Genomic DNA, 22,073 nt, shown 5'->3' with positions numbered 1-22,073 from the left:
TGTAGTGTCCTCGTGCCTGTGCAACATGGCACACACTGTGCAAAACAAGGTGTTCATCTCAGACTAAACATTTAGCTGGAATATTGTAAGCACTGCTCTCAACTGCTCCAAAAAATCCAGCTCAGCTCAATAGCATTTCACTTATTTATGGTGGTGTAGCCAGCAGCTCACCAGGGACTTCTCAAGAGATGCTTGTGCTCCAGCCTGTATTGGTTAGGAGCACTGGAGATTGAAGTATTACTCCTCCAAAGCACAAGCTCCAGAGCATTAGGAGTCAGAACTACACCATGTAACTACAGGAACTTAATCAGCAGAATAGGGGTAAGTAACCACAGCAACCAAGGTTCAAATCGCATCCGAAATCATGTGGCTGCAAGTATTAATTCTGTACCCATTAGGATTTGAAAAATGCTTTACTAAGTTCTCTTCCCTCTACATTGGACAAATAATAGAAAATCCATCGGTTCAAAGCTCTCTTGAAAGAGCAAACCCAGAGTTTGTAGTAGGTCGGTATCATTACCTCTGCTCTATACCCTGGGATCCATGGCAGAACCAAATGGCACCTGGACAGACTGGCAAAACCACCAGCCTGGGCCATTAAGTAATTTTGCCATGAATACCAGAATGCTGTGAGAGAGAAAGAAAACCTGGAGTTACAGGGAAGATTACACAGCAACAGATCCATTGGCAGAGCAGGTGAAATGGCCATCAACTCCCAGCCATGCCCGTCAGCCCCTCGCTGCCAGGAGCTGTACAGGGTACAAGGAAAATGAAATTCCACACATACAAGGCACTGCTCACAGGTGATGCTGGCAGGAGACACACATACAGAACTCACATTTTGATGTGGAATATGACATAGGGGAAGGAGGAGTCACGTTTTGTACTTTGGTGTGGCACTTCTGTACTGGCTTTCCCTTTTAACCTGACAGGAGGGAAAGAATTTCAAGGTGACTTTGCCCAAGATGGTCACCTACAACCAGATGTAACTTCACTGAAGTGACTCAGAAAATCTCTCCTCCTGGCTGCATTGAACTGCTTTAATTCAACCCTCAACCCAAGTCAGAGGAGACTGTCCCAGTGCAAAGGGGAGATCTGTCCCACTTTGACCCAGCACATCTTGTGCCCCACTATGAAGGCACCTTAGTTTTTTCCACCCTTCACACACAAGAGCCCGAAGTCTTAACCCCCTGCAACTGCAACAACCCTTACACAATTTCTTCTCCCTCTCCTTTCTGCTATTTCTCAATCCATCTGAAGAACCTGCTTAAAAAACAAATGCAGTCCTATCACCTCAGAACAATACATTTCAAATGAGCATGTAAAAGACCTTTTATTGACACGGATAAATTGATTGGGACCATTACTTTGTAGCTGCCTCCCACAGAAAAAGCCTCTTAAAGGCAGCCTGAGGCAGGGAAGCAACATTTACATTTAGATGAAGGAGTTTCTGTCACAGCACCTCCCAACAGTTTCTAGCCCCAGGTATTGTCTCCAGAAAAAAACTAGTAAAGTCAAGGAGCTTTGCTTTAAATAACACGGAAGGGAAATGGAAAACATTTCTACAGTCCCACTGCAAGCAGATTGTGTTCTAGAATATCACATAATGCCACATGCAATAAAGCAATTCAACAGGTGAAAGGAGAGTAGTATCATCACATTAGGCAGAAACAGCAAAGAGCTTAGATCTGGAAGCCGATTCTTCCAACACAGACTCTGTTAAAACGCCCTGGTTTGTACAGACCCAACAGTTTCAGAGGTTTCTATCACCAAGCTACTAACAGTTCCCTTACACAGTGACAGCCACCACAAATTTACACCATGCAGGCTTTACCTCCAGCCTTTACTCAGTTCATTACACTCTAAGTCTTCAAGACACCTGACAAATGAAATGCATGGTACATTGCTTCAGTACTGATAGAGTGGAAGTGCTTTGGAAAGGTACCTATTTTAATGGGTTTTTCCCCCAGTGAGCACAGATCTGACAAGGATTTTCACTGCCCTTGGCATCCACCATGTCCCCAGCCACCACAGAAATGTCAGTGAACAATAAGTGACCTGCATTTTTTTTTGCTGCTGTCATTGTGCTAGAAATTTGTCCTGTTTCAGCACTACACAAGTTACAAGAGTAACAGCAAGAGATTCCAAGTATAACCAATAAAATTATGTTTTACTATCTTCTCTATTGTAAAGGAATAAGCATCTTGCAATCACTCAGCCGAGGAAGAAAAGTAAGTATTTCCACCTCCCTGATCAATACCACCTACACTAAAACTCAGCACAGACCAGAATTTAAGGCAGCAGCTTGATGGATAAAGGACAGACAGAATACAAACCATCCAGGTCCAGCACATTCTCCTGTTGAGGAATAAAAAGCAAATCAAAAGGGGATAAGAAACAAAAAAAAACCCTTATTAGTAATTTCAAAGTAAAGATGTGTCATGGATTCTGAGACAGGATATAGTCAGGAGGTTAAGTATTGTCATCTGAATGAGTTAGTACTTAAATCTCAGTGCCAACTGAGGGACCAAAGTCTCTGCTCAGATTCCAAGTCTGAGGTCAACTCAGAACAAGTTACAACCTCCACAAATGCACACAAAGCTTGCCCCTACGCTGAGGCAGCTGGAGAGAACTTCCCAGCTGCTCCTGTGGTGACCTGCCTTCACCTGGAGGGTCCCCGTGTATCACAGGGAACATGCACATGATGCAATGCTTAGCTCAATGCTGTGTCAAGTGGTGAGACACTTCACAGGGGCTCTGTGTCAACCCTAACATTTTACACACCCTTTCAGTTCAGTATCACAAGGTGTTTGTACACTGTTCAACCTGGGGCAGCAGTTGCAAACGTGTGTGTTCATTCCACAGAAACCCCCGTCATACTTGTTCTTTCTTCTTGAGAAGTAACAGGGTGGCACCAGGAGCCAAGTGAAACAGGCACTGGCACAAGGGCACGGTGTATTAAAGGGATTTGCATATGTTCTGAAGATAAACACTTCAAAATTCCTAAAGGTATAGCTCCAGAAGCTGTTGGAACTCTTGACACTCTCCACCCTTCCTTCTGATGATGTTCTCAGGCTCATCATCTCTCCTGGCACATCAGCTAGAAGGGAAGTATGTCTTCGTCTCCTGCTGCATCTCTATACAGTGCTACTAAGTCCAAATTATGATTCCCATTTACCTTCATGCTTCCACACCTCAAACAGTGGCAACAGGAATATTTGCAACATAAAGAGACCTTGCTGGCTGATACAGGGGGCATGGTGCAATTCTGTCCAATAGAAGATTTAGGGCTGAGTGGACCTTTCACAGAAAAAAACCCATAAAAGCACCCAGAGAATGTATATATATCAAAATGGACGCTTTACTGTTAAATATTTGCCTCTGTTAATCCTCTCCCTCTAGTTCCAGTAAATTTTCACAGACACTCCCTCAGTGACAAACAAACCCCACAGTATTATGAAGTGCTGAAGGTCACTGGAGCTTCTTACAGAAGCTGGGTAACGTGTTCCTTTACTACTGAGCATCCTCTTGTGCTTCTTAAAATACTGCTATTGATATCCATTCTATTTGCTACTACATAAAAAGCATTAATCTATGAAGGAACAGACTAGAGAGAAGCCAGAAGGATAAAACAGTGACAGCAGACGACAATAAAACAATCCAGCTCGGAGGGAGGAAATCACCCCCCACGAAGCTGTGGCTGTATTCTGAAAGCTTATATTGAACCATGTTATCAGGCCAAGAGTACTGGATTCCTTATAATTGCCTAGACTTTGTAATTAGGGTTCATTCAAACAAGCTGCAATGCCAGAGAAATTTCCATCTTGCAGATTTGACTAATAGCCTGTTCTGGCAAAACTAAGACCCCAGGCAAAGCAAAATACAACTCCATTGACATCACACAGAGCTATTTTCCAAGGCCAGTGCATCAATTTAGTCAGTAATTTCTGTCCCATACACATGTTCCCTGGTGCAGGAAACAGCCTTGCAGCTAGTGAGAGACAGGAGTGTTCATAAGCTAAACAGCTTCGCAGAGCATGCTTTTTCTGGTGACATTGCCACAGGTAAGGACGCTGGACAAATATTTAAAGAGCTAACATAATGAAATGGAATTGCAACAGGATTTAGAAACTGAAAAGACCCAAAGGCATTCAGAGTAAAAGAATGGGTAACAAGACCAATTGCTTGAATTGTTCCTGGATCTTTCACTTGGACAATTTTACTTCTGAGTTACCCTAAGTGTGCTTGGTGAAAGGCACTTCATTAATACTAAATTATGTGTTATTCATGCTTACACTTAAGCTGGAGTCGATTTTGTGCCCTAGAATTTACATATTCCTACTTCTCAAACCTGAGAGATGGGCAAGTAATAGACTTAAATCCTGCCATAATGTGACTTCTACCTGCCAAATGTCCCCCACTCATTAAATGCTGGATTTTATAGCGCTTTCTCCCCTTTCTGCAGAGGAATGCAAGATTAGCCTAACCCTTCCCACCTCTTGTCCAACCAGAAAGTGGATCTGGGCAATGCTTATTGAGAAAACTCATTTCTCTCATTTGCGAGACCCAAGGAAGATATGCTTATGTCATGCCAGAAGCCTGGACGGCATCAACAATCCCTGGTACATGTCAGGTGCCACATGACTGTTCTTACAATACAGTTTTGAAAAATGCCTCAGAGTTTATGCAGAGGTGGGGGCTTTTTGTCGGCTTCACTTGGGTTTTTTCGTTAGGGAGATGAGGTAAAGAGGAGATTAGAAACAGGGCAGGGAACTACAGCCTTTACATATATAGAAATAGCTGAATTTGCAGGGGCCAAGTTACCACTTCCTCAGAGAAGAGCATTTGTAAAGAACAAAAAATAGCCTGGCTAAATAGTCCACTTGGGATTTGTGGTTTGCACTGTGTTGTTTTTAATCCTTAGCTCCAGTTTGTTTCTGCAAAGTCAACACCATGAGAAAAATCAGGCTTAATTGCCTTACATTAAGTAAAGAAGGAAAGAAGCAGAATGATAGTTTATGACTTCAGGCACCCGAGAAGTTCTTCCCTCCAACAGACACGCCGAGCCTGACACACTCAGGGAGAGAAACTACCCTGGAAATACCAACACCAGCAAGGTTTTCTCAAGCTTACCTGTCCCACAGGAAAGCAAGGAGGGAAGCTTCTGGGACTGCCAACGTGGGAGCTGCTGACCGGGACACAGGGATGAACACCTGCCACAGCAACAGGGATGAAATGAGGAGGAGAACAGGCCCCTGGGCTGCAAGGCCTTGGCTGCCTCAGGGAACAAAGGGAACTTGCCAGGAGGAACCCTGCTCCTCTGAGGACCAAGGGGCACTGCCAGGAGGGGGAGAGGGGCAGCTGGCTCCCTCTGGAGCAAGGCACCATGACAGGAAGGGCCGGGCAACAGCAGAGCCGAGCTCTGTGCTTCCCTCTGCAGTCAGACAGGCATGGCTGCTCTCCAAGCAGAGGCTACACTCAAAGACTCCCTCCCACCACGGTTCTGCTACCCTTTTCCCTGTCACAGCAGGGCTCAAAGACTCCCTCCCACCACAGTTGTGCTACCCTTTTCCCTGTCACAGCAGGGGAAGGGCTCTTACCTGCACGCTGCCAAGGGAACCTTCCGGGCCAGGGCCCTGCAGCCGCCCTGAGGTGGGGGCGGGGCCTGCTTTCCCGCCCAACCGGGCCCGGGGCTCTCCAGCCCCTCAGCACCACGCCCAAAGCACAGGCCCTCTGAGATCTCCAGGGAGCAAACCCAGCACCACACAGGCCTCTACACAGCACAGACTTCACAGGCGATCTAACAGCTACCTTTCTTCACATGTATGAAGGGCAGAAAACCAGTTTCCCAAACAGAACGACAGGCTTTAGCTTTTCTCCACATAACTAAATGAATCTAAGCTTTGGAAAGCCACCCGCGCCTCAGGAAGGGCTTAAACCCGTAGGCCCTTTGTGCGGCCTGCACCACATCACAGCAGAGTCTGGTAGTGTGTGTGTGAAAAGCCACACTTTCCAGCCTTACCCTGGCAAAGGCAAGGTGGCATCGGCACTGCCACAACTGCAACAGGAACTAGATTGTTCTATTTATGCAGCAATAAAAATCTTCGGCCTTGTCCCCATAGGGTTCATCATTTTAAGTCTGGAAACTTAGAACCTGTAGCAAAGAAAGGGAGGGGAGGCCAAGCCCATCCAAGTTCTATGTTAAGTACAACGAATTAAAAAAAAACAAATGTCAAAATAAATACCATAGCACATGTTCCAGCCAGCCTCAGAAAAAGCACTTTCAGAAGCTATTTCCAGTAGATGAGAGCTGACCTTCCCCTTCCAAAATGCCACAGGGTATAAATAGAGCAGCCTTTTCAAACATGCAGCTCCAAACTCCCATGCAATTTGTCATGAATACTTCTCCGTCTGCTTCAAGCACACTCAAACAACAGGGCACTCCTTTGCTCACTATACTCAGAGCACTAATTAGCTTGAACTGGAGTCAAAATACCTCACTATTTCTGAGAAATCACAGATCAAAACCAAAGCAGAACCAGATCAAGAACGCATCCTTCCCATCTCCCTTCTGATTAAAGGTTTATTCTGTGAAAGCACTCGCCACCTCTCTCTGTGGCACCACAGCAATTTCCTAAGGTTTGATTATTCCAAACTCCAAACATGAGCTCTCAAACAGCTAGCTCACACAGATGCATTACAACCCCTGATAGATGGAGACAGGGAGCCATTACAAATGTACACAAACATGTAACTTTATGCAATTTGAAAGCAAATTTTAGTTTTTCAGCAGGCAATGAATAGACAATGAGTTACTGTGCATCTTTATCTGCAATTATCATCCCTCTGCAACACATCCCTTGCCAGCTCTGTATCAGTTGTGTTCAAGATGACTACTAGCACAAAGTAGCATCTCTTTGAACATAAAATGCATGAAAAACTCAGCTACTGGGGTATATATCTATATCTAATTCATTTTAACTACCTATTTGTGCTCAGGCAGATCAGTGGCTACAACATCTTACCGTTATACACAGAAAGCTCCTGAAGTCACCACAGCTAAAATATTCTTGCACGTTCATTATTATCAATTTGATGGCTTAACTTCTAGAAAAATACGTCAAAGGTTTGCAATATGGCCCTAGAGCATAAATGCACCTCAGGGAGGCAGAATACACGCTGGAACTGGACACAATGGTGTCTTGTGTAGTGTATGTTAAAATTAAAATGACCTCAAAGATGGAAAAAAAATAAAGCCACGGAAGACAAGACAGCTTTTAAACACACAAAATGGCCATGCCAGCATCCCGTATCATCCCAGATGAAGTGAACTTTTCCCCACTAACAACAATCAAAAGACACATTTCGCTTGCAGGCAAAACCTGGCTGCTGTAGTGTAGCTTGGTTTTATTTATGTCCACAAATATTTCAAAAAAATTACAAAATACTCAAATGGAGAGAACACAGAAGTCACGATTTCTGGGTTTCTACTCTGTTTACACTGTGTTATCCCATGGCAAACTACTCATATATACATTAAGCTTCAAGATATATATAAATGTAGCAGTCAGAATGTACACTCTGCTTTAACGGTGCAGTGAAACAAGCTCAACCATGACGACATAGAACAAGAGAGACGTTTCAAAAACACTAAAGCAAAATTAAAAAATAAACCTCCAAAACAGGGAAAATAAAGAGAGATTTCTTAAAGAAAAATCAAAAGGTCTGAGTTGTTTTTAATAGGGCATCGAACACTAAGATGGCTTCAAAAACCACTGCATGTAAAGTTGTAGTTAATCATTGGTCTAGAACTTCAGAATTTCAGTGCTTATTTGTTGAATGCTGTGAACAGAGAAAGTCCCCCCCAAAAGAAAAGAAGAAAAGAAAAAGTCAATTAATAGTTTTTGAACAGACTGCAAACTTCAGCTTGAAAAAAAAAACATAGAGAGGGGGACCACTGGAGGCAGTTAACTTTTTTTTCCTTCCTTAAGAACTATAGCTAAAAATAACACACACAAACACAACAAAGTATCAGAAGAAAGGGCTGAACTCCCCCAAACTCCCCATGGTAAAAACAAGGAGGGAAGCTTTAACTGAAACGTGCCTAATTAGACCTTTAAAGTAAACTGAGGCACTCTCTCTGCTGAGCAGACCCATCTTAACTAGCAACTCCACTGTGAGCAAAAGTAAAAAGCATTACTCAGAAGAAAACCCTTTCACCTCATCACTGCAGGCAGCAACTGAAGGCATTACCTGACCAAGACTTTACCATCCTTGATTCTAAGTTGACCTCTTGGTTTCTAAATGTCAGAAACACAACTGCTCCTCCTATTGCCTTCACAGGGAGTTCAAATATAGCAGATGGAACTGATTAAATGCTATTGCAGTTCTTTAGCACTGGAAATCTGGAATGGCAGGCAGAAATAAAGATCAACATCAGCTGAAATAGTCCTCCTCTCTCTCTGATACACTCTTGCCTTAAGTGGATGTCATAACCTGATGCGTGGTTTTAACTGGTAAACTGATGTTACTAACTGTCCAACAGTAATCTTTGGGCACTAACATTGGTTTGAGATCCGTGAGGTGGATAGAGCACTCATTGTGCATACCATGCCTTCCATCAGAATGTATGATTAACTACAAGTTTACCAAGCACGGCTCAGTACAGTCCTATGACACAACCATCACACTGAACAGTCTACAACAGCAGAGAGAGCACTCGTGAGTTAAGAGAGAGAATGGGGGGGAAGTTATGCACCAGCAGAAAACATGGCCAGCAGATTCAGATGTCCACTGGTTGCATCACCCTCTGCTCTGGCAAAGAAAACCCATGGCTAAACAGTGAAAAAAATAAATCTGCCTAGACAGTAAGCAGAGCTGTTTCCAAAATAAAGCTCACTGGCCGCCTGTGTATTCCTCTCCTTTTACCATCCTCATGGCAACTAGCCAACAGGAGTTATTCTGCATGGACCTGTTGTGTTAGGAGTCAGTAAATGTTACTGTCCATATAAGCTGGTTAATCCCAAAGCAGTAAGTTCCTGAGATACAGAACACTGGTGGCAATTAAAAAAGTTTTTTGCTTACAAAACCAAAACTAAAACAGTCAAAGAGAAATAGAGACTGGTCTTTGCAAAACAACTGTTAAGAACACTGAGCTGCCTATCTGCTTTTCTTAAGAACATATCAAACATAAGGGGCCAGAAAGAGCACGTCCTCCAAAAATATGCACATGCATACAAAATCCTGGCTGTACCAGTTTGAGCCACGGAAGGTTTTAAAAAAGAGATTTCAGAACAGATTAATTTAATTGAACCTTTGCCTAAAGTCTAAAACCAATGTAGCTAGATTAAATTCCAAAAGGTAATAGGAAAGAAGTGTATTATGGCCACTCTGAAAAAAATAACCCTTGAAGTAGGCATCAAAAGGGTAAGCTAGTTCCAAGGACACCTGTACTGCTGAGAAACCCAACTCAACAGAAATCACCTGCAGAACAGAGAGATGTTAACACTAACAAAAAAACCCAACAAACCCAAACAAACCAAAAAACCAAGAACAGAAACAGTCATTTGCAACATTATCCCTGCAACTTAATGCTTATTGTTGATATCAAACCAAATTTCAAGCTTTTACCCATTTGAAATTATTGATACCCATCGTTCCCTTTAATTAAAGGGATAATTATATATATATTTTTTATTAAAAAATCAACTCTGTATTCTGTCAATACCAGGTAGGAATTCACAAGTTGTGATGTTACTGAAAATCAAGATAAATGCTTCTGGAGTTTCGTTTTGTTTTGTTTCTCCCCTCTACCCAAAAAAGTTATTTACAGACTTAAAAAGCCATGCTGCAGAACTGAGCTCTCTTTAAAATTATGAAGATTTCCTACAATGTATTAAAATAAAAGTAATTTTTATTATTATAGCACTTGGATTCAGAGCTTGTTATGTCACCTACTTGCAATCCTTGTTTCTTTTAAAATAGCTATAGATGCATTGAGTGTCTCTTCACGCACAGTGACTTGTGTTGTGAACCTGATTCTAGCACCTACTCAAAAACAAACTAGTAAGAAAGAAAAAAAAACCAACCCAAAACCAAGATTGCAGGAAGTTCTCTGAATATTCCACACAGTCCTGTATTTTCAATAGGCTTCTGAATACGTTGTCATGCAGGGAGACCCACACCAGTCTTGAGAAATCTTCTCTACAAATGAACACTATGCTGATAAGTCTCTACTTGTTGGGTGGTCGTTTCTGTTTTAAATATATAAAGAAATCTTTATAAGATATTCTTTTCCTTTTGTAGCTCTTATTGTATGTAAAAATGTTCCACTCCTTCCCAAGGACTGGGGTTTCCATAGCCAGCATTACAAATAAATAAATTTATTACAACTGTTTGTCGCCTTCTTTCTTCAGTCGACTGAAAGAGAAAGAAAACTCAGTTTAACATAACAAAGGAGGTGACACTTCAGAGAGAGCTTGCCTTCCTGCTATCCTCACCTGCCTGCCCTGAAGGGAACAGAGGTTGCAACCAGACTTGGGAGGGCCACTGTCACAGCAGTGATAACGCTGCTGGCTGTGGGAGGAAGTGATGACCTCTGGCTACTGAAGTGCTCCTTGCACGACAGAGACATCACTAGTGCCAGCTCATCACAGTTCAGCTTTGTCTGCAGTTGCAGACAGGACAGTGACTTTCAGGCAGACTGGTGCCCCATGGCATGAGGCCAGCAGGCAATTTTGGGTAGCAGAAGGGCTGAAATATCAGGACAAAGCACTGCAAGGCAGGTGTTTAATGGGCTGCTTCCTATACACCCTTGCCACCCACAGACAAGTGGAATGACCCTTGCTAAGTGCTGGTGACTTTCTTCTTAGCTGACATACTGTCAGTGGTCATTGCCAAACAAGACATAAGGTGGTGTCACGTAAGGTAGGCCAAGAGGACTACTCTGCTATCAACACCATACCTCAATCTGGGGAGAAGGAGCTCACATGATTCACCCAGGCAGTCTCAGCCTCAGCCGGTAATGCAGGATCTGTATTACTCACACATTTCAACTTCCTATTGACTTTAAGATTAACTGAATTCCTCCCCTCTTCTCATTCATAAACCTTTTACCCACCCTCCTCCACTGTTCTCAAGCAAGAGACATGTGGAAGCAACAATCGAATTCAGGATCACCTAAAAACCCCAGAGTTAATTCTACAACGTAAGACTCCATCAGTCCATGTCTTGTGCCAGTAATTTGGCCCTAGCTTCCCAACTACACAGAGTCTTAGTAGAGCTTCACCACATTCTGTAACTGCATCTGGGATGTACACCAGCACACAGCAAGAAAGGCAGTAATCCAGAAGACAGAAGATTGAATGTGGAGAAAGATGAAGGAAGCTGTTAGCACCCCTGCACCTCCAGAGCCTTCATGGCACCTCTCACCTGTAATAATCTTCCTGACTTGGTAGATGACCACCATGCATGTGAGGATGCCCATGCAACCACTGCTGCTCCATTGCCAGTCTCTGCAGCTCTGCTGACTGGGCATGCATGGCCTGCAGCTGGTGGGCTGCTGACATAGGAGGTGGAATGGCACCAGGCAGGTCTCGTGGATAAGGAGTACCTAGGAGAGAGTTGCTCATTTTAGACTCTTGTTTGCTATGAGGGCTGCAGACTGTTGTCCCACGAAGCTGCCTTTTTTTTCTTAACCAACCTTTGGCTGTAAACAAAGTTACAGCTCAACTCCACCAGCTCCCCTCCCAAGAAATGCTAAAGCCCAGAAGATGACAGTTCAGATCAAGAGCCAGCCTCCATATAAAGGACTGTAAAAGGCTCTCACCAAAGACGGGATGTCGGAGCATTTCATGCTCATGAGGTGGCTGCCCTAGCAATGGGTTGGGGATGGTTCCAGGTGGGTATGGAAAGCGTGCCAAATGGGGTCCAGCTGCTAAAGGATCCACCAGCGGGTGAACAGGTCCTGCTGAACCTGTAAAAGGAGGAAAGAAAACAATCAGTCAACTGTTTTGGGAGGCATCACTCACGGCTGGGAGATCAAAAGCCCTGGTAGACATGAGCTGGATCAGCATTTGGCCTAACTGGTGTGTAATTACCAGGAGCTTAGCTCCACCCATTCTGAAACCTGCTTTTTTATCTTCAAGTAGCATCTGCTTACCAAACAGTCTTAACTGTTAAAGCAACAACCCAGGGCTTGCAATTTCTGCAAGAAAATAAGAAATCCACCAAGCTGTAGGAGGAAACAACAAAGATGGTGACCATTCAGAAAATACATTTTCCCCAAACTCACTATTTTCCCTTTTCACACATGCAGGAGAAGGATCACTAGTGACATCTAGTACAAAAGAACTGCTGACTCTACCACTACTACTTAATAGGTCAAAAAGTGGTAAAACCCTTTGTTTGCAAAACACGACATTGTCACCATGCTTCCGTGCAGAGACACCTGCAGACAACCTCTCTGGCATCACTTCACTGGTACAATGGAAAAAAAGACACTGGCAAAACCTGAAAAATACTTATTCACCAGCTCATCTGAAATCTCTGCATGATGGGCTGTTAAGACTGCAGAGGAACCACGAGCAAATGGAATACAACACAGCTGACAGTTCTCCCCCAGCCGTTACCTGGTCCAGAGCAGAAAGGTGTGGTTGTTCACAATGTTTATCCCACCCTAAGGAAACACACAGGTTATCCATTTAGGAATAACCCAGACCCACCCTGAGAAGCTGCTCTGGAGAAAGGAACACTCAAGACACTCAGGATCCCTAACTGTATTTTAACCCGATATCAAGACTATAGTCAGATTACTTCTCAAATACAGGCAAAAGAGACGTAACACTGACTGACTTCACTTTGTCTGCACCAGTCTTTGCTAGACTGACAGTGAGGATGCCTGTGGTTTTGTCCAGAACAAATGACTGGTGGGTACCTAGACTTACCTGCAGAGACACGGTGACTTACCTGACGACAAAATCCTTGTATAGACTCAATCTATACCAAGTTTCTTCTGCTATTGATGGGATATATGCAAACCTGCCTCAGATAGAACCAGTTTATCATCTTCAACACTCCCCCCTCCTACCTGTAACCCCCTGGCCACAGCAATATCACCAGATGCTGGTTGATTTCCTTCCTACACAGTTTGGCTTCTGCAAGAGCACCCAAAGCCCTTCCAAACACCAAGCAGCAGACATCCCAGCTATTTAATGCATATTGCTCCAAGGCAAAGTGTGCTATATTTTCTTCCACAAATGCTGCTTTTGTAGCCAGCTGCACCAGAAGCTGCACTCCAAGTACTTGGACTCTTCTTTTTTGGTCCTTACTTAGCAGCTACCGCACCTGGTGCCTTGCTTGCTATGTTCTCTCCAGTCTGCTACCAGAGAAATCCGAAAGACACTGCTCAGTGCCTCATCTCCCAGGTTCCAGACTCCCACAGGAGTAACCACGTAGGTTGCTTTAGAAATGAGCAAGGCATCAACTCACTTTTGAGACTATTAAATACTTTGGGAAAAAGATTTCCACAGATAAGTATATGCTGTAGCTAAAACTGTGCCAACCCATAAATTTAGACGGTTCTTAGGAGAACTCTGACAGGGAATTTCAGCTCCACAGACAGATGGTTGTCATGTCAAATGGCTAAAGAGATAATGTCTGTCTTCCCTAATTTTTTTTTCAGTTTCAATATGGAAACACCAGTTTCATCTCCTTTCCCACTCTAACTCCTAACAGCCATCAGCAGTTCCGTGACATTGTGGGTGGATTCCCTTCGCCCAGCGTCTCCCCCCATACACCAGACACTGCTTTAAGGTGTGATCTACAACTCAGTGTGTCTGGGAAACAGGGAACCTTTTACAGTGCCAGGGTGTGGTCTCAACAAAGATCCCTGTACTGTTATCATCATTTACCTTATCACCAATATTTGTCCACCCTCCCCCAAAATAATTGCTCACATTTCAGTTTTCACAACTTCAGGAAACACAGAAGTCACGTATACAAGGAAACATGGATATTGCTACTGGAATTCCAGAGGCACAGCCTGCCTGGCTTGGGCAGGCTTCTCCTAACAAGCTCATCACGGTGAGAGGTTCCCTGGGAAACCACCTAGCCCATTTCCCCGGGCTCACCTTGATGTAAGGGATCCTGCTGATGTAGGTGTAAATGCGAGTGTATGTGTGAGTGTTGGTGGTGGTGAGGCGTAACGTTGAACATCTGGAGCCGTGCCAAGGGGTCGTTTGTCAGCGATGCCATCCGTTCAGCGTGTATTCTCTCTGCTGCCAGTCTGTCTGGGTAGCTCATTTCAGGCCGTAGCTGTGGGCCTGCCAGTGCAAGTCTCTCTCTTTCAAGGGGGTTCAAACCCGGATGGAAGGAAGCAAACGGGTGAGGTCCTGCTGTTGGGGGAATAGTCAGTGCACCGTGCCTGGCAAAATGCTCCATGGGGTTAGTAGCAGGATGCAGGGCATCGAGCTCTGGGGGCTTCACCTCAAAACCAGGTTTCATCCTCTCTCTCAACTCCCTCTCCCGGATTTCTCGCTCCCGGATTTCCCGCTCTCGCAGCTCTCGTTCCCGAATGGTGGGATCCACATTGTAGAGGCCAGGCATGTGGTAGGCCAGAAGTGGATCGGTGGGGTTCAGGGGGACAAAGAAAGGATGATTACGGTTTGTTGGCGACATGACATGAGGACGAGCGTATTCACTCAGTGTTCGTAACGCAGGTGTGTCTGGGCCGATGTAAGGTGGTACAGCAGCGATGGTCGTCGGTGGAGGTTCAAATGAAGGTCTCATATGCGCTGGCCCGCTGAGCTGAGATTCTCCAAGACGGCCTTCATGGGAGGAGCTGGATACCTTCTGCTGCACCGAATGGAGGAAGAGAATTTTAGTTCAACACATTCAGCTTACAACACAGCAGGCAGAGACTTCCCTCCTCATGCCTGAAGCTTTAAGAGGTGCTAAGTTCAGCCTGCTGAGCCTCACGACTCCTGCAGTTGTGTGTTCCAATGTGGTTTGGGGAAGAACTGGATTCTGTCTATCTTGCAGGCCAGAAGACAGCTACAGTGGCAGCCTCAAAGCTATGCTAACTGCTTTTACCATTAGTAGAGCAGTAACCAGTTGTCTGTGTCACATCTATGGGCAACAGCTGGCTGGTACCTGCCACCACAGACTATCAGTCTTGTTTGCAGCGTCTTCCTTCCTCTCTCACAGTCACTCGTATCCTCAAACTTACTAAACCCAAAGAAACTCATCTCCACAACTCGCAACACAACAAATTCCAGTCCTTTCACATCAGGACTTTGCTCTCCCCTCCTACACAAGGGCAGCCCATCACTTCTGGAGAGGACAATAAGCAGTTTACCCAAGCAATTGTGCAAAGATCCTTACAAAAACAAAGCAAAGCCCCCATACAGAAGACATCTCTTCACAGACACATATCCTGACTTACATTCCTACAGAAATGCACAGCTATGATTCAGACCTCTGAAATGCACCATGGAATAGGGAGACTTCTGCACCTTCTTTTTCAGGATCACACCACCAACCTACCAATTCTGTGGGCTGAGGGGTCACTCCTTTCTGAGGGCCCACAGGAAAACAGATTAATTATATTGGCTCTTTCTACAGAGATGAGATTGAGTCTCCCCATAAAAAAAAGTTACATGGCTTTAACTGAGTATACTTCCCATGTAAACATCCTTCAGCTCCCCTTGCAGCCAGCTGTGCCCACACAGAGGTACACAAAGGCATTCACTGCATCTGCACAGAGTGCTTCTCTACTGCAGGCACAGCTAAGTCCTTGGCCTTGTCCCCAGCTGCTCGGGTGTCCTGCACAGGCACAGAGCAGGAGTAGAAACTGTTTCCTTCAACGAGAAGAACGCCCAGGGCAGGCCAGGAGGTGCTCACAGCCACTTGTCTTTCCCTTAACACACAAGGCTGTTCACAAATACCTGACTGCACAGAGTTACAGTGCTTCTGGGGATGCACATCCCCAGGTCAGGCCCCACCATGCCAACTCCCTTAAACAGCTCTTAGCTATAAATAAACCTACCGCAGCTCTTTCTGCTTCTCTTTCACGCTCTCGTTCCCTCTCTCTCTCCTTCTCTTTTTCTTTTTCTCTTTCCCTCTCTTCTCTGGCTTTCTGCTCTGCTTCTCTTTTGGCTTTTTCAATGGCCTCTTCTCTCTTCTTGGCCAGTTTGGAGCCTGCCAGAGGCATAAAGTATAAGTCTGTTCTTGAGCATGAATTGTAGCCGCGGTCCAGGTGTTTATAGAACCTGAAAGAAACAAAACAGAAAGAGTTTAGCCCTGGGAGAGATGCAGGAGTCTGTGATTTAAGAGCTATAGGTCAAAAAAAAAAAAAAGAAAGAAAAAAAATCACCCCACACACATCAGTACTCCCAGCTTCCCTGAGAGCAGTGAGAAAATTAATCACACCTTATTACTCCACAGACAAGCAGAGTACAAAACCCTTCTCACAATCACAAACTGAGAAAACCAGAGCAAAATCATGCTAGGAGAGGCTGAGAAGATGCACACATAAAATTCACTCAGCTCCCACTCAGTTTCAGAGCACCCTTCTACACAGACACAGAACACACGGAGGAAGCACCGCTGACAGCTCCATACCTGGCTGACTGACTGGCATGACTTGGTGTATCCACAACAGTGGGTTCTGGTGATGGACTTCTGGGTGGAGGGGGAGGGCTTTCTGGTTCCTCAGCTTCATCCGGGACTTCTTCTTTGATCTGAATAGGTGGTAGCGTGCAGGCTGTCACCACTGGCACGTTTCCACTAGAAGCTGCTGATGTGGAGATGGAAGTCTGAAGCGGGATGCCAGGCACAGTGGGTGGCGTGGAAGTGGAGGGGCAAGAAGGAGGGGTGATGGAAGGTGGGCCTCCCGGGACGAACGGATGCTGAGAAAAGGGGGGCTGGGAGGACACCTGATGGAGCCCAGATGGGGGGTGATTGGCAGGTGGGGGGAGGCTCTGACTCTGCGTCAGTACGGGAGGCTGGGCTGGCGAAGACTGCAGCGGTTGGCTCTGAGGCATCAGCTGCAAAGGAGGAGGGTGTGCAGATGGAGGATGATGAGTTGAGAGGGAGCTCAGAGGTTTTAAAGCAGGCGGCGGAGGCAGGTTGGAGTTCATGGAGAATGGAGAAGGGCCAGAGAGATGAGGAGGGTGTTTATGGGATGGAGCAGTGGGGAGCTGAGGGATCGGGGTAGTCGGGGGAGGCTTGATGTGAGGCATGGCCATGGGTGCAGGGGGCAGGGGCTGCTCCCGCGGAGGCTGAGCTGGCTGCAGGGAGGTGGCGGTTGGCAGGACAGGCTGCGTTACCTGAACCTGGAGAGCGGAGTGAGAATGAGACGGCGCTTGTGCCTGAAGGGGAACCTGAGACTGAGATGACTGTGTGGGGAGGGAAAATGGCTGCGAAGGTACAGGATGAGGCAGGAGGGGCTGGCTCTGCAGGCTGTGAGGGGCCGGCTGCGCCTGACCATGGAGCGGAGCCTGAGGGTGAGGCTGCGAAGAGGCAGGGGTGGGCTGGCTCTGCGGCACGTTCAAAGGCTGCAGAGGCGGGTGGGGGGACGGGAGTCTCTGTGGGTGCAAAGCTGGGGCCTGCTGTATGTGAGAATGAGGCGGTGGGGGCGCAGGGGCCTGGGGCTGGCCAGGGGGCTGGGACGCCGGCGGCGAGACCTGTGCTGGAGCGGAGGCAGCACTGGACGCTGCTGGCAGTGATGCTGGTAACTGGGCTGCTATCGGTGGTGTGGGAGGAGGAGCCTGGCCAGAACTGCTCTGTGCCTGAAGCGCTTGGGGCTGTGCCTGCAGCACTTGCTGCTGAGCTGATGAATCTGAGTCGCTCTCATTGTCTTGAGGGCTAGGGATGCTGGGTGATGTGCTCCGGTTATCCTGGTCAATGTCCTTGGGGTCACTGCTCCCTTCGTCATTGACGCTGCGGCTGTCCGAGCTCTCACCTTCACCCTCGCCCTCTGAGGGAGAGTTTGGCCTGCTGATCTCCTGCAGCAAGAGGGGGAAGAATAAACACCGTGCATGAGAAACTGGCACAAAGAACCTGACCAGCATGCCACCAGTGCAAGCTATCACACCTGCGAGTACCACCTGCTGAACCTCATGGGACAAACCAGCACAAACATACATATCCAAAGGGAGGGTGCAAAGACAATGGAGCGAGGCTCTCTGCAGCAGTGTTTGGTGGCAACAGGCACAAATACAGAAGGTTCTGCCTGAACATAAGGAAGCTTTTTCACTCAGAGGGTGACCAAGCAACAAAACAGGTCGCCCAGAGAGGCTGCAGACTCTCCATCCGCAGATATACACAAGCCATCTGGACATGGTCCTGTGCACTGGGCTCCAGGTGCCCCTGTGTGAGCACAGGGTTTGGCCTAGATGACCTCCAGGTCCCTTGCACCTCAACCATTCTGGGATTCTGTAATATGGCAAACTTAGTGCCAAAATCACCAAATCCCATGCACAGAGTGAACCTGGTCAGGTGCACACAGACAGCCTGGAAGTATTTCAACTGAGTTTTGACACTAACTCCAGTGGTGGTGCCTAATTTGCCACAGAAGAGGAAATCCCAAATTTCAATTAAAGAATTACCAGGGAAGAGGGTGGAAAATAGTCCAAATATGCTACTATACAGTTGATACTGAAACCAAAAACACAATTTCTGGACTTACCCCGTATTATTCTGCTGTGTTTTGAACAGAAGGAGCACATTATAATACCGGCTGCTTTCCAGCCACATTATAATACCAGCTGCTTTCCAGATTAAGTTACAATTTGCTGTGGCTTAAACTGATTTCATGTTTGTGGTTTGTTACTGGGTTTTCCTCCCCTCCTCCCCCATTCCCCTAAGAGAAAAACGTTCCTCTGTGGGACTCACTTGAGTTTTGGATTTTTTGGCATTGGACCTGTCAGGTTCCTCTGTGTCAGAAGCTGCCTTTTCCCGCTGCCTCTTGGAGTTCTTGAGAGGAGAAGACACCTCTTCTTTTATCTTCTGCCATGAGTGAAGCAGAACACAACAGTTACCAGTGATTCAAATGTAACAGTGTACCACATTTACCACAAATAACAAAGGAGGGTTCCTACAGAGCAGGGAACTCATCAGAAGTTGAGAAAGTCAGTATTTAATAACACAATACACATCTGGCCCAATGTCCAATTACAGGTTGCAGGGGAACCTTCTGGAGCTGCTCCTGTTCCCCACCATCTGCCAGGAGCAGCTCCTGGAAGACTCACATCCACCTAACACTCCAGCCACTCCCTCGGGAGGTCAAATTTCAGTCAGAACCCAAACCAGACTGCAACTTGACTTCTACAGATGGAGACCTAAGGGGTGGTTTGCACACAAACCCCGCACACGCTCCAGGCACAAGGCAATAGGAACAAGGAACATGGAGTTCAGCATTCCTCATCAGGCAGATGTGGGCCTGAGCTTTCCAAGTGAAGGAAAACAAAGGAGCTGTCGGTGTGCATGATCCATGACCTGCAAGGGATAAGTCTCTTTGTCCTACAGGAAAATCATGCTTTGCTCCTCATGTTTTGAGGGGGATATTTTAATAGTCCCTCAAATGCAGAGCTAACTGTGAGTAGCTATTACAAGACTACTACCTCCTTTTATGGCCTGGGACAGCTTTACACATCACATAATCACCTAACTTCAATTTTTCCTAAGTTCTCAGCTTTATCATGTGAAAACTTGATCCATACTCCTGCTTTGACTTTTTTCTAAAAAATATTTATTTTTAACTTGCTACTTTTCAATTTACACTGCTTAATGGCAAGTCTTCTCATTTCATCTGGCTTTGTTTCTTCAGTATTCTCTGGGTAAGACACTTACTCATTTAAACAGACTAAACTGTCAGCTTGCTCTGAAAAACCAAGCAAATACACACAGAGAAACAGTAACAGAAGTCGTCTCAATTGCTACATATTCATATTCCTTTGTAAATAAAGATTAAGAACTGCTTAAAAAGAATCCCCAAAACTGTCTACTCGTCTCAAACACAGCACTGCTGATCTGTATTACTTCCACGAGCTTAATGCTTGCATTTGCATCTGAAATCGAAGGATTAATTTATCGTGAGAGCAGCAGGGTTATGTGGGGATACTTTAATGGTTTGTATCACTGAGCATCCTCATGTACAGAACAAAGCATCCATCAGGAGCACCGTGACATTTTATGCTTCTAAGTAGGAATTTCTAGGTCACTGAGAGATGCCCTGGCCTCCTAAAATCTGCATCTCCTTTAGCTGACTGAAGAGGCCTCAGGTGTCTGGTCCTAACACAAAAGAACAACGTGGCAAATTTCACCTTGGTTGATTTCTTCACCGAATCAGCTTTGCTGTCATTGCTGGAGGTGCTGGCAGCGCTGGGGGAGTTGCGGCCGCTGGAGCGGATGTCTTCATTAATAGGTGAGGCTCTACCATCAGGGCTGGCTGGCTGCTTTTTACGACCACTACGTAGTGTAGACATCTTAAACAGAAATAGAAGTGCATCAAAGTCAGCATTTGCCCAAGCTCTTTCATTTTCTGTCTGACAGAAGGGGAATGGATGGAGCGCTGCTGCTAAGAGCTTGGAAAATGAAAACCTGAGCACTCAGCAGCGTTACAATTCTTCCTTGAGAGCTCATCTGGGCTTAAAAGTAACAGGAGGCAAATCCTCAAAAACATTCAGTGCTGATTATTTTATTAATAGTGCCTGCTAGAAATGACAACATCAGAAAGACATTCCAAAGCTGCTGCTGCTCATGGGCTGAGGTTTCTTCATAGAACACACAGAGTGAGCAAGGGGGTAGAGAACCCTCATGTCCCATTAAAAACAAGTCTATCTTGCCATTCAAGCAGTCAAGACCAGTTTCCAAACCCACAGCTTCAATGTGCTCCTGCTACGCAATAAGGAGTCACAGTAGAGCATCTTTCAATAATCAGTGCTGTTTCAGTCTTGCTCTGGGTCAGTTTCTTGGATGAGTGGCTACCATAAACACAGCCATGCCAACCTCACCTGACAGCGTGACCTCACAAGTCATTTAAAGCAATGATCATATCATCATGATCAGGGATGAAGAGGGGAGGGCGAGGAACAGAAATACCTCTGCTGCCTTCTACCAGCCCAAACACTGAACTAACTGAGCTGGCCTCAGAGTTCTCCCACAGGTGGCCTGTGCACAGCAAGGCTCCCAGCATCTCACCCCAGTAAAACCTCTGTGACAGAGCACACCAACCACAGGAGAAAACAGCAGTTTTCCACAGGAAGAGACTTGAACTCCAGTAGTACAGGAACACTGCGTTAAGAGCATTCAATGTTTTAAAACTCTTCCTTTAACATAAGCCCAAGGGCTCACCTGTGGTGGGTCCAGCTGGAAAGGGCGACACATTCAGTACAAAATCTGTACTGATACACTCTGGTCGAGCCCTCGTGATGACAGCCCACTGCCAGCCACTGAAGTCATGAAAACAAACTTGACTAGAACGTGCCAAGGAGACACTTCAGCCCCTTTTCCCAAAGCCTCACCCTCAGCAAATTTCACAGCAACACAGCAACAGGCACAAGGTGGAGAAAGCAGCATTTCAGAAGCCTACCTTCTTTGAGATAACTCTGTACAGAAGGATCTAGAACATGAGAGTGTTAAGCTTACCGAGCCTCGACTCCGCCTTGTCCTCATGCTATGCTTTCCACTGAGTCCATCATCTTCCTCTTTGACAGGCTTAAACATAAAGGGTGGAGGGTCTACAGGCTTCTCAATGGGTGGCAGCTCCCCGTACTTTTTGAAGTGAATGCGACAGTCGGTGCACAGCAGAATGTTCTCCCGGCCGCCGTGGTGCCAGTCCTTGGAGGCTGGGGGCAGGAAGAGCAATGGCTTAGGGATGGAGCCAGATATTCAGCACAAACACTTTGCAGGATTAAAAACACAGCACACCAACTAGAAAAGCATCTGCTTCCTTAAAGGCAACAGGAGTTGGAGAAATTTCTGGAACACTTTGTCCTGTTCCAGGCTCAGTTTGTGTCACCCTGCACATCTTCACTATTCAAACTACTTGTTTACTTAAGCAACTGCTTTTT

At 45.9% G+C, this 22,073-nt stretch overlaps 1 protein-coding gene across 1 annotated transcript; it reads right to left on the bottom strand.

The window, feature by feature from the left end:
• Window positions 1-6,559: 6,559 nt before the first annotated feature.
• RERE (arginine-glutamic acid dipeptide repeats) lies at window positions 6,560-21,806 on the bottom strand. Its single transcript, XM_084274711.1, has 9 exons — window positions 21,649-21,806; window positions 20,325-20,486; window positions 18,895-19,008; window positions 16,621-18,005; window positions 16,046-16,268; window positions 14,130-14,850; window positions 11,828-11,974; window positions 11,431-11,611; window positions 6,560-10,419 (listed from the first exon to the last, which is right to left on the bottom strand). Exons 1-9 carry the CDS (start codon window positions 21,724-21,726, stop codon window positions 10,386-10,388), a joined length of 3,045 nt encoding a protein of 1,014 aa, XP_084130837.1. The 5' UTR covers window positions 21,727-21,806; the 3' UTR covers window positions 6,560-10,385.
• Window positions 21,807-22,073: the final 267 nt, after the last annotated feature.

This window comes from Gallinula chloropus, assembly GCF_964237585.1.
Source record: "Gallinula chloropus genome assembly, chromosome: 23".
Classification (NCBI taxonomy): Eukaryota; Metazoa; Chordata; class Aves; order Gruiformes; family Rallidae; genus Gallinula; species Gallinula chloropus.
Note: the sequence above shows the minus strand (reverse complement) of the source record. Positions and strands in the feature narration are given on the sequence as shown.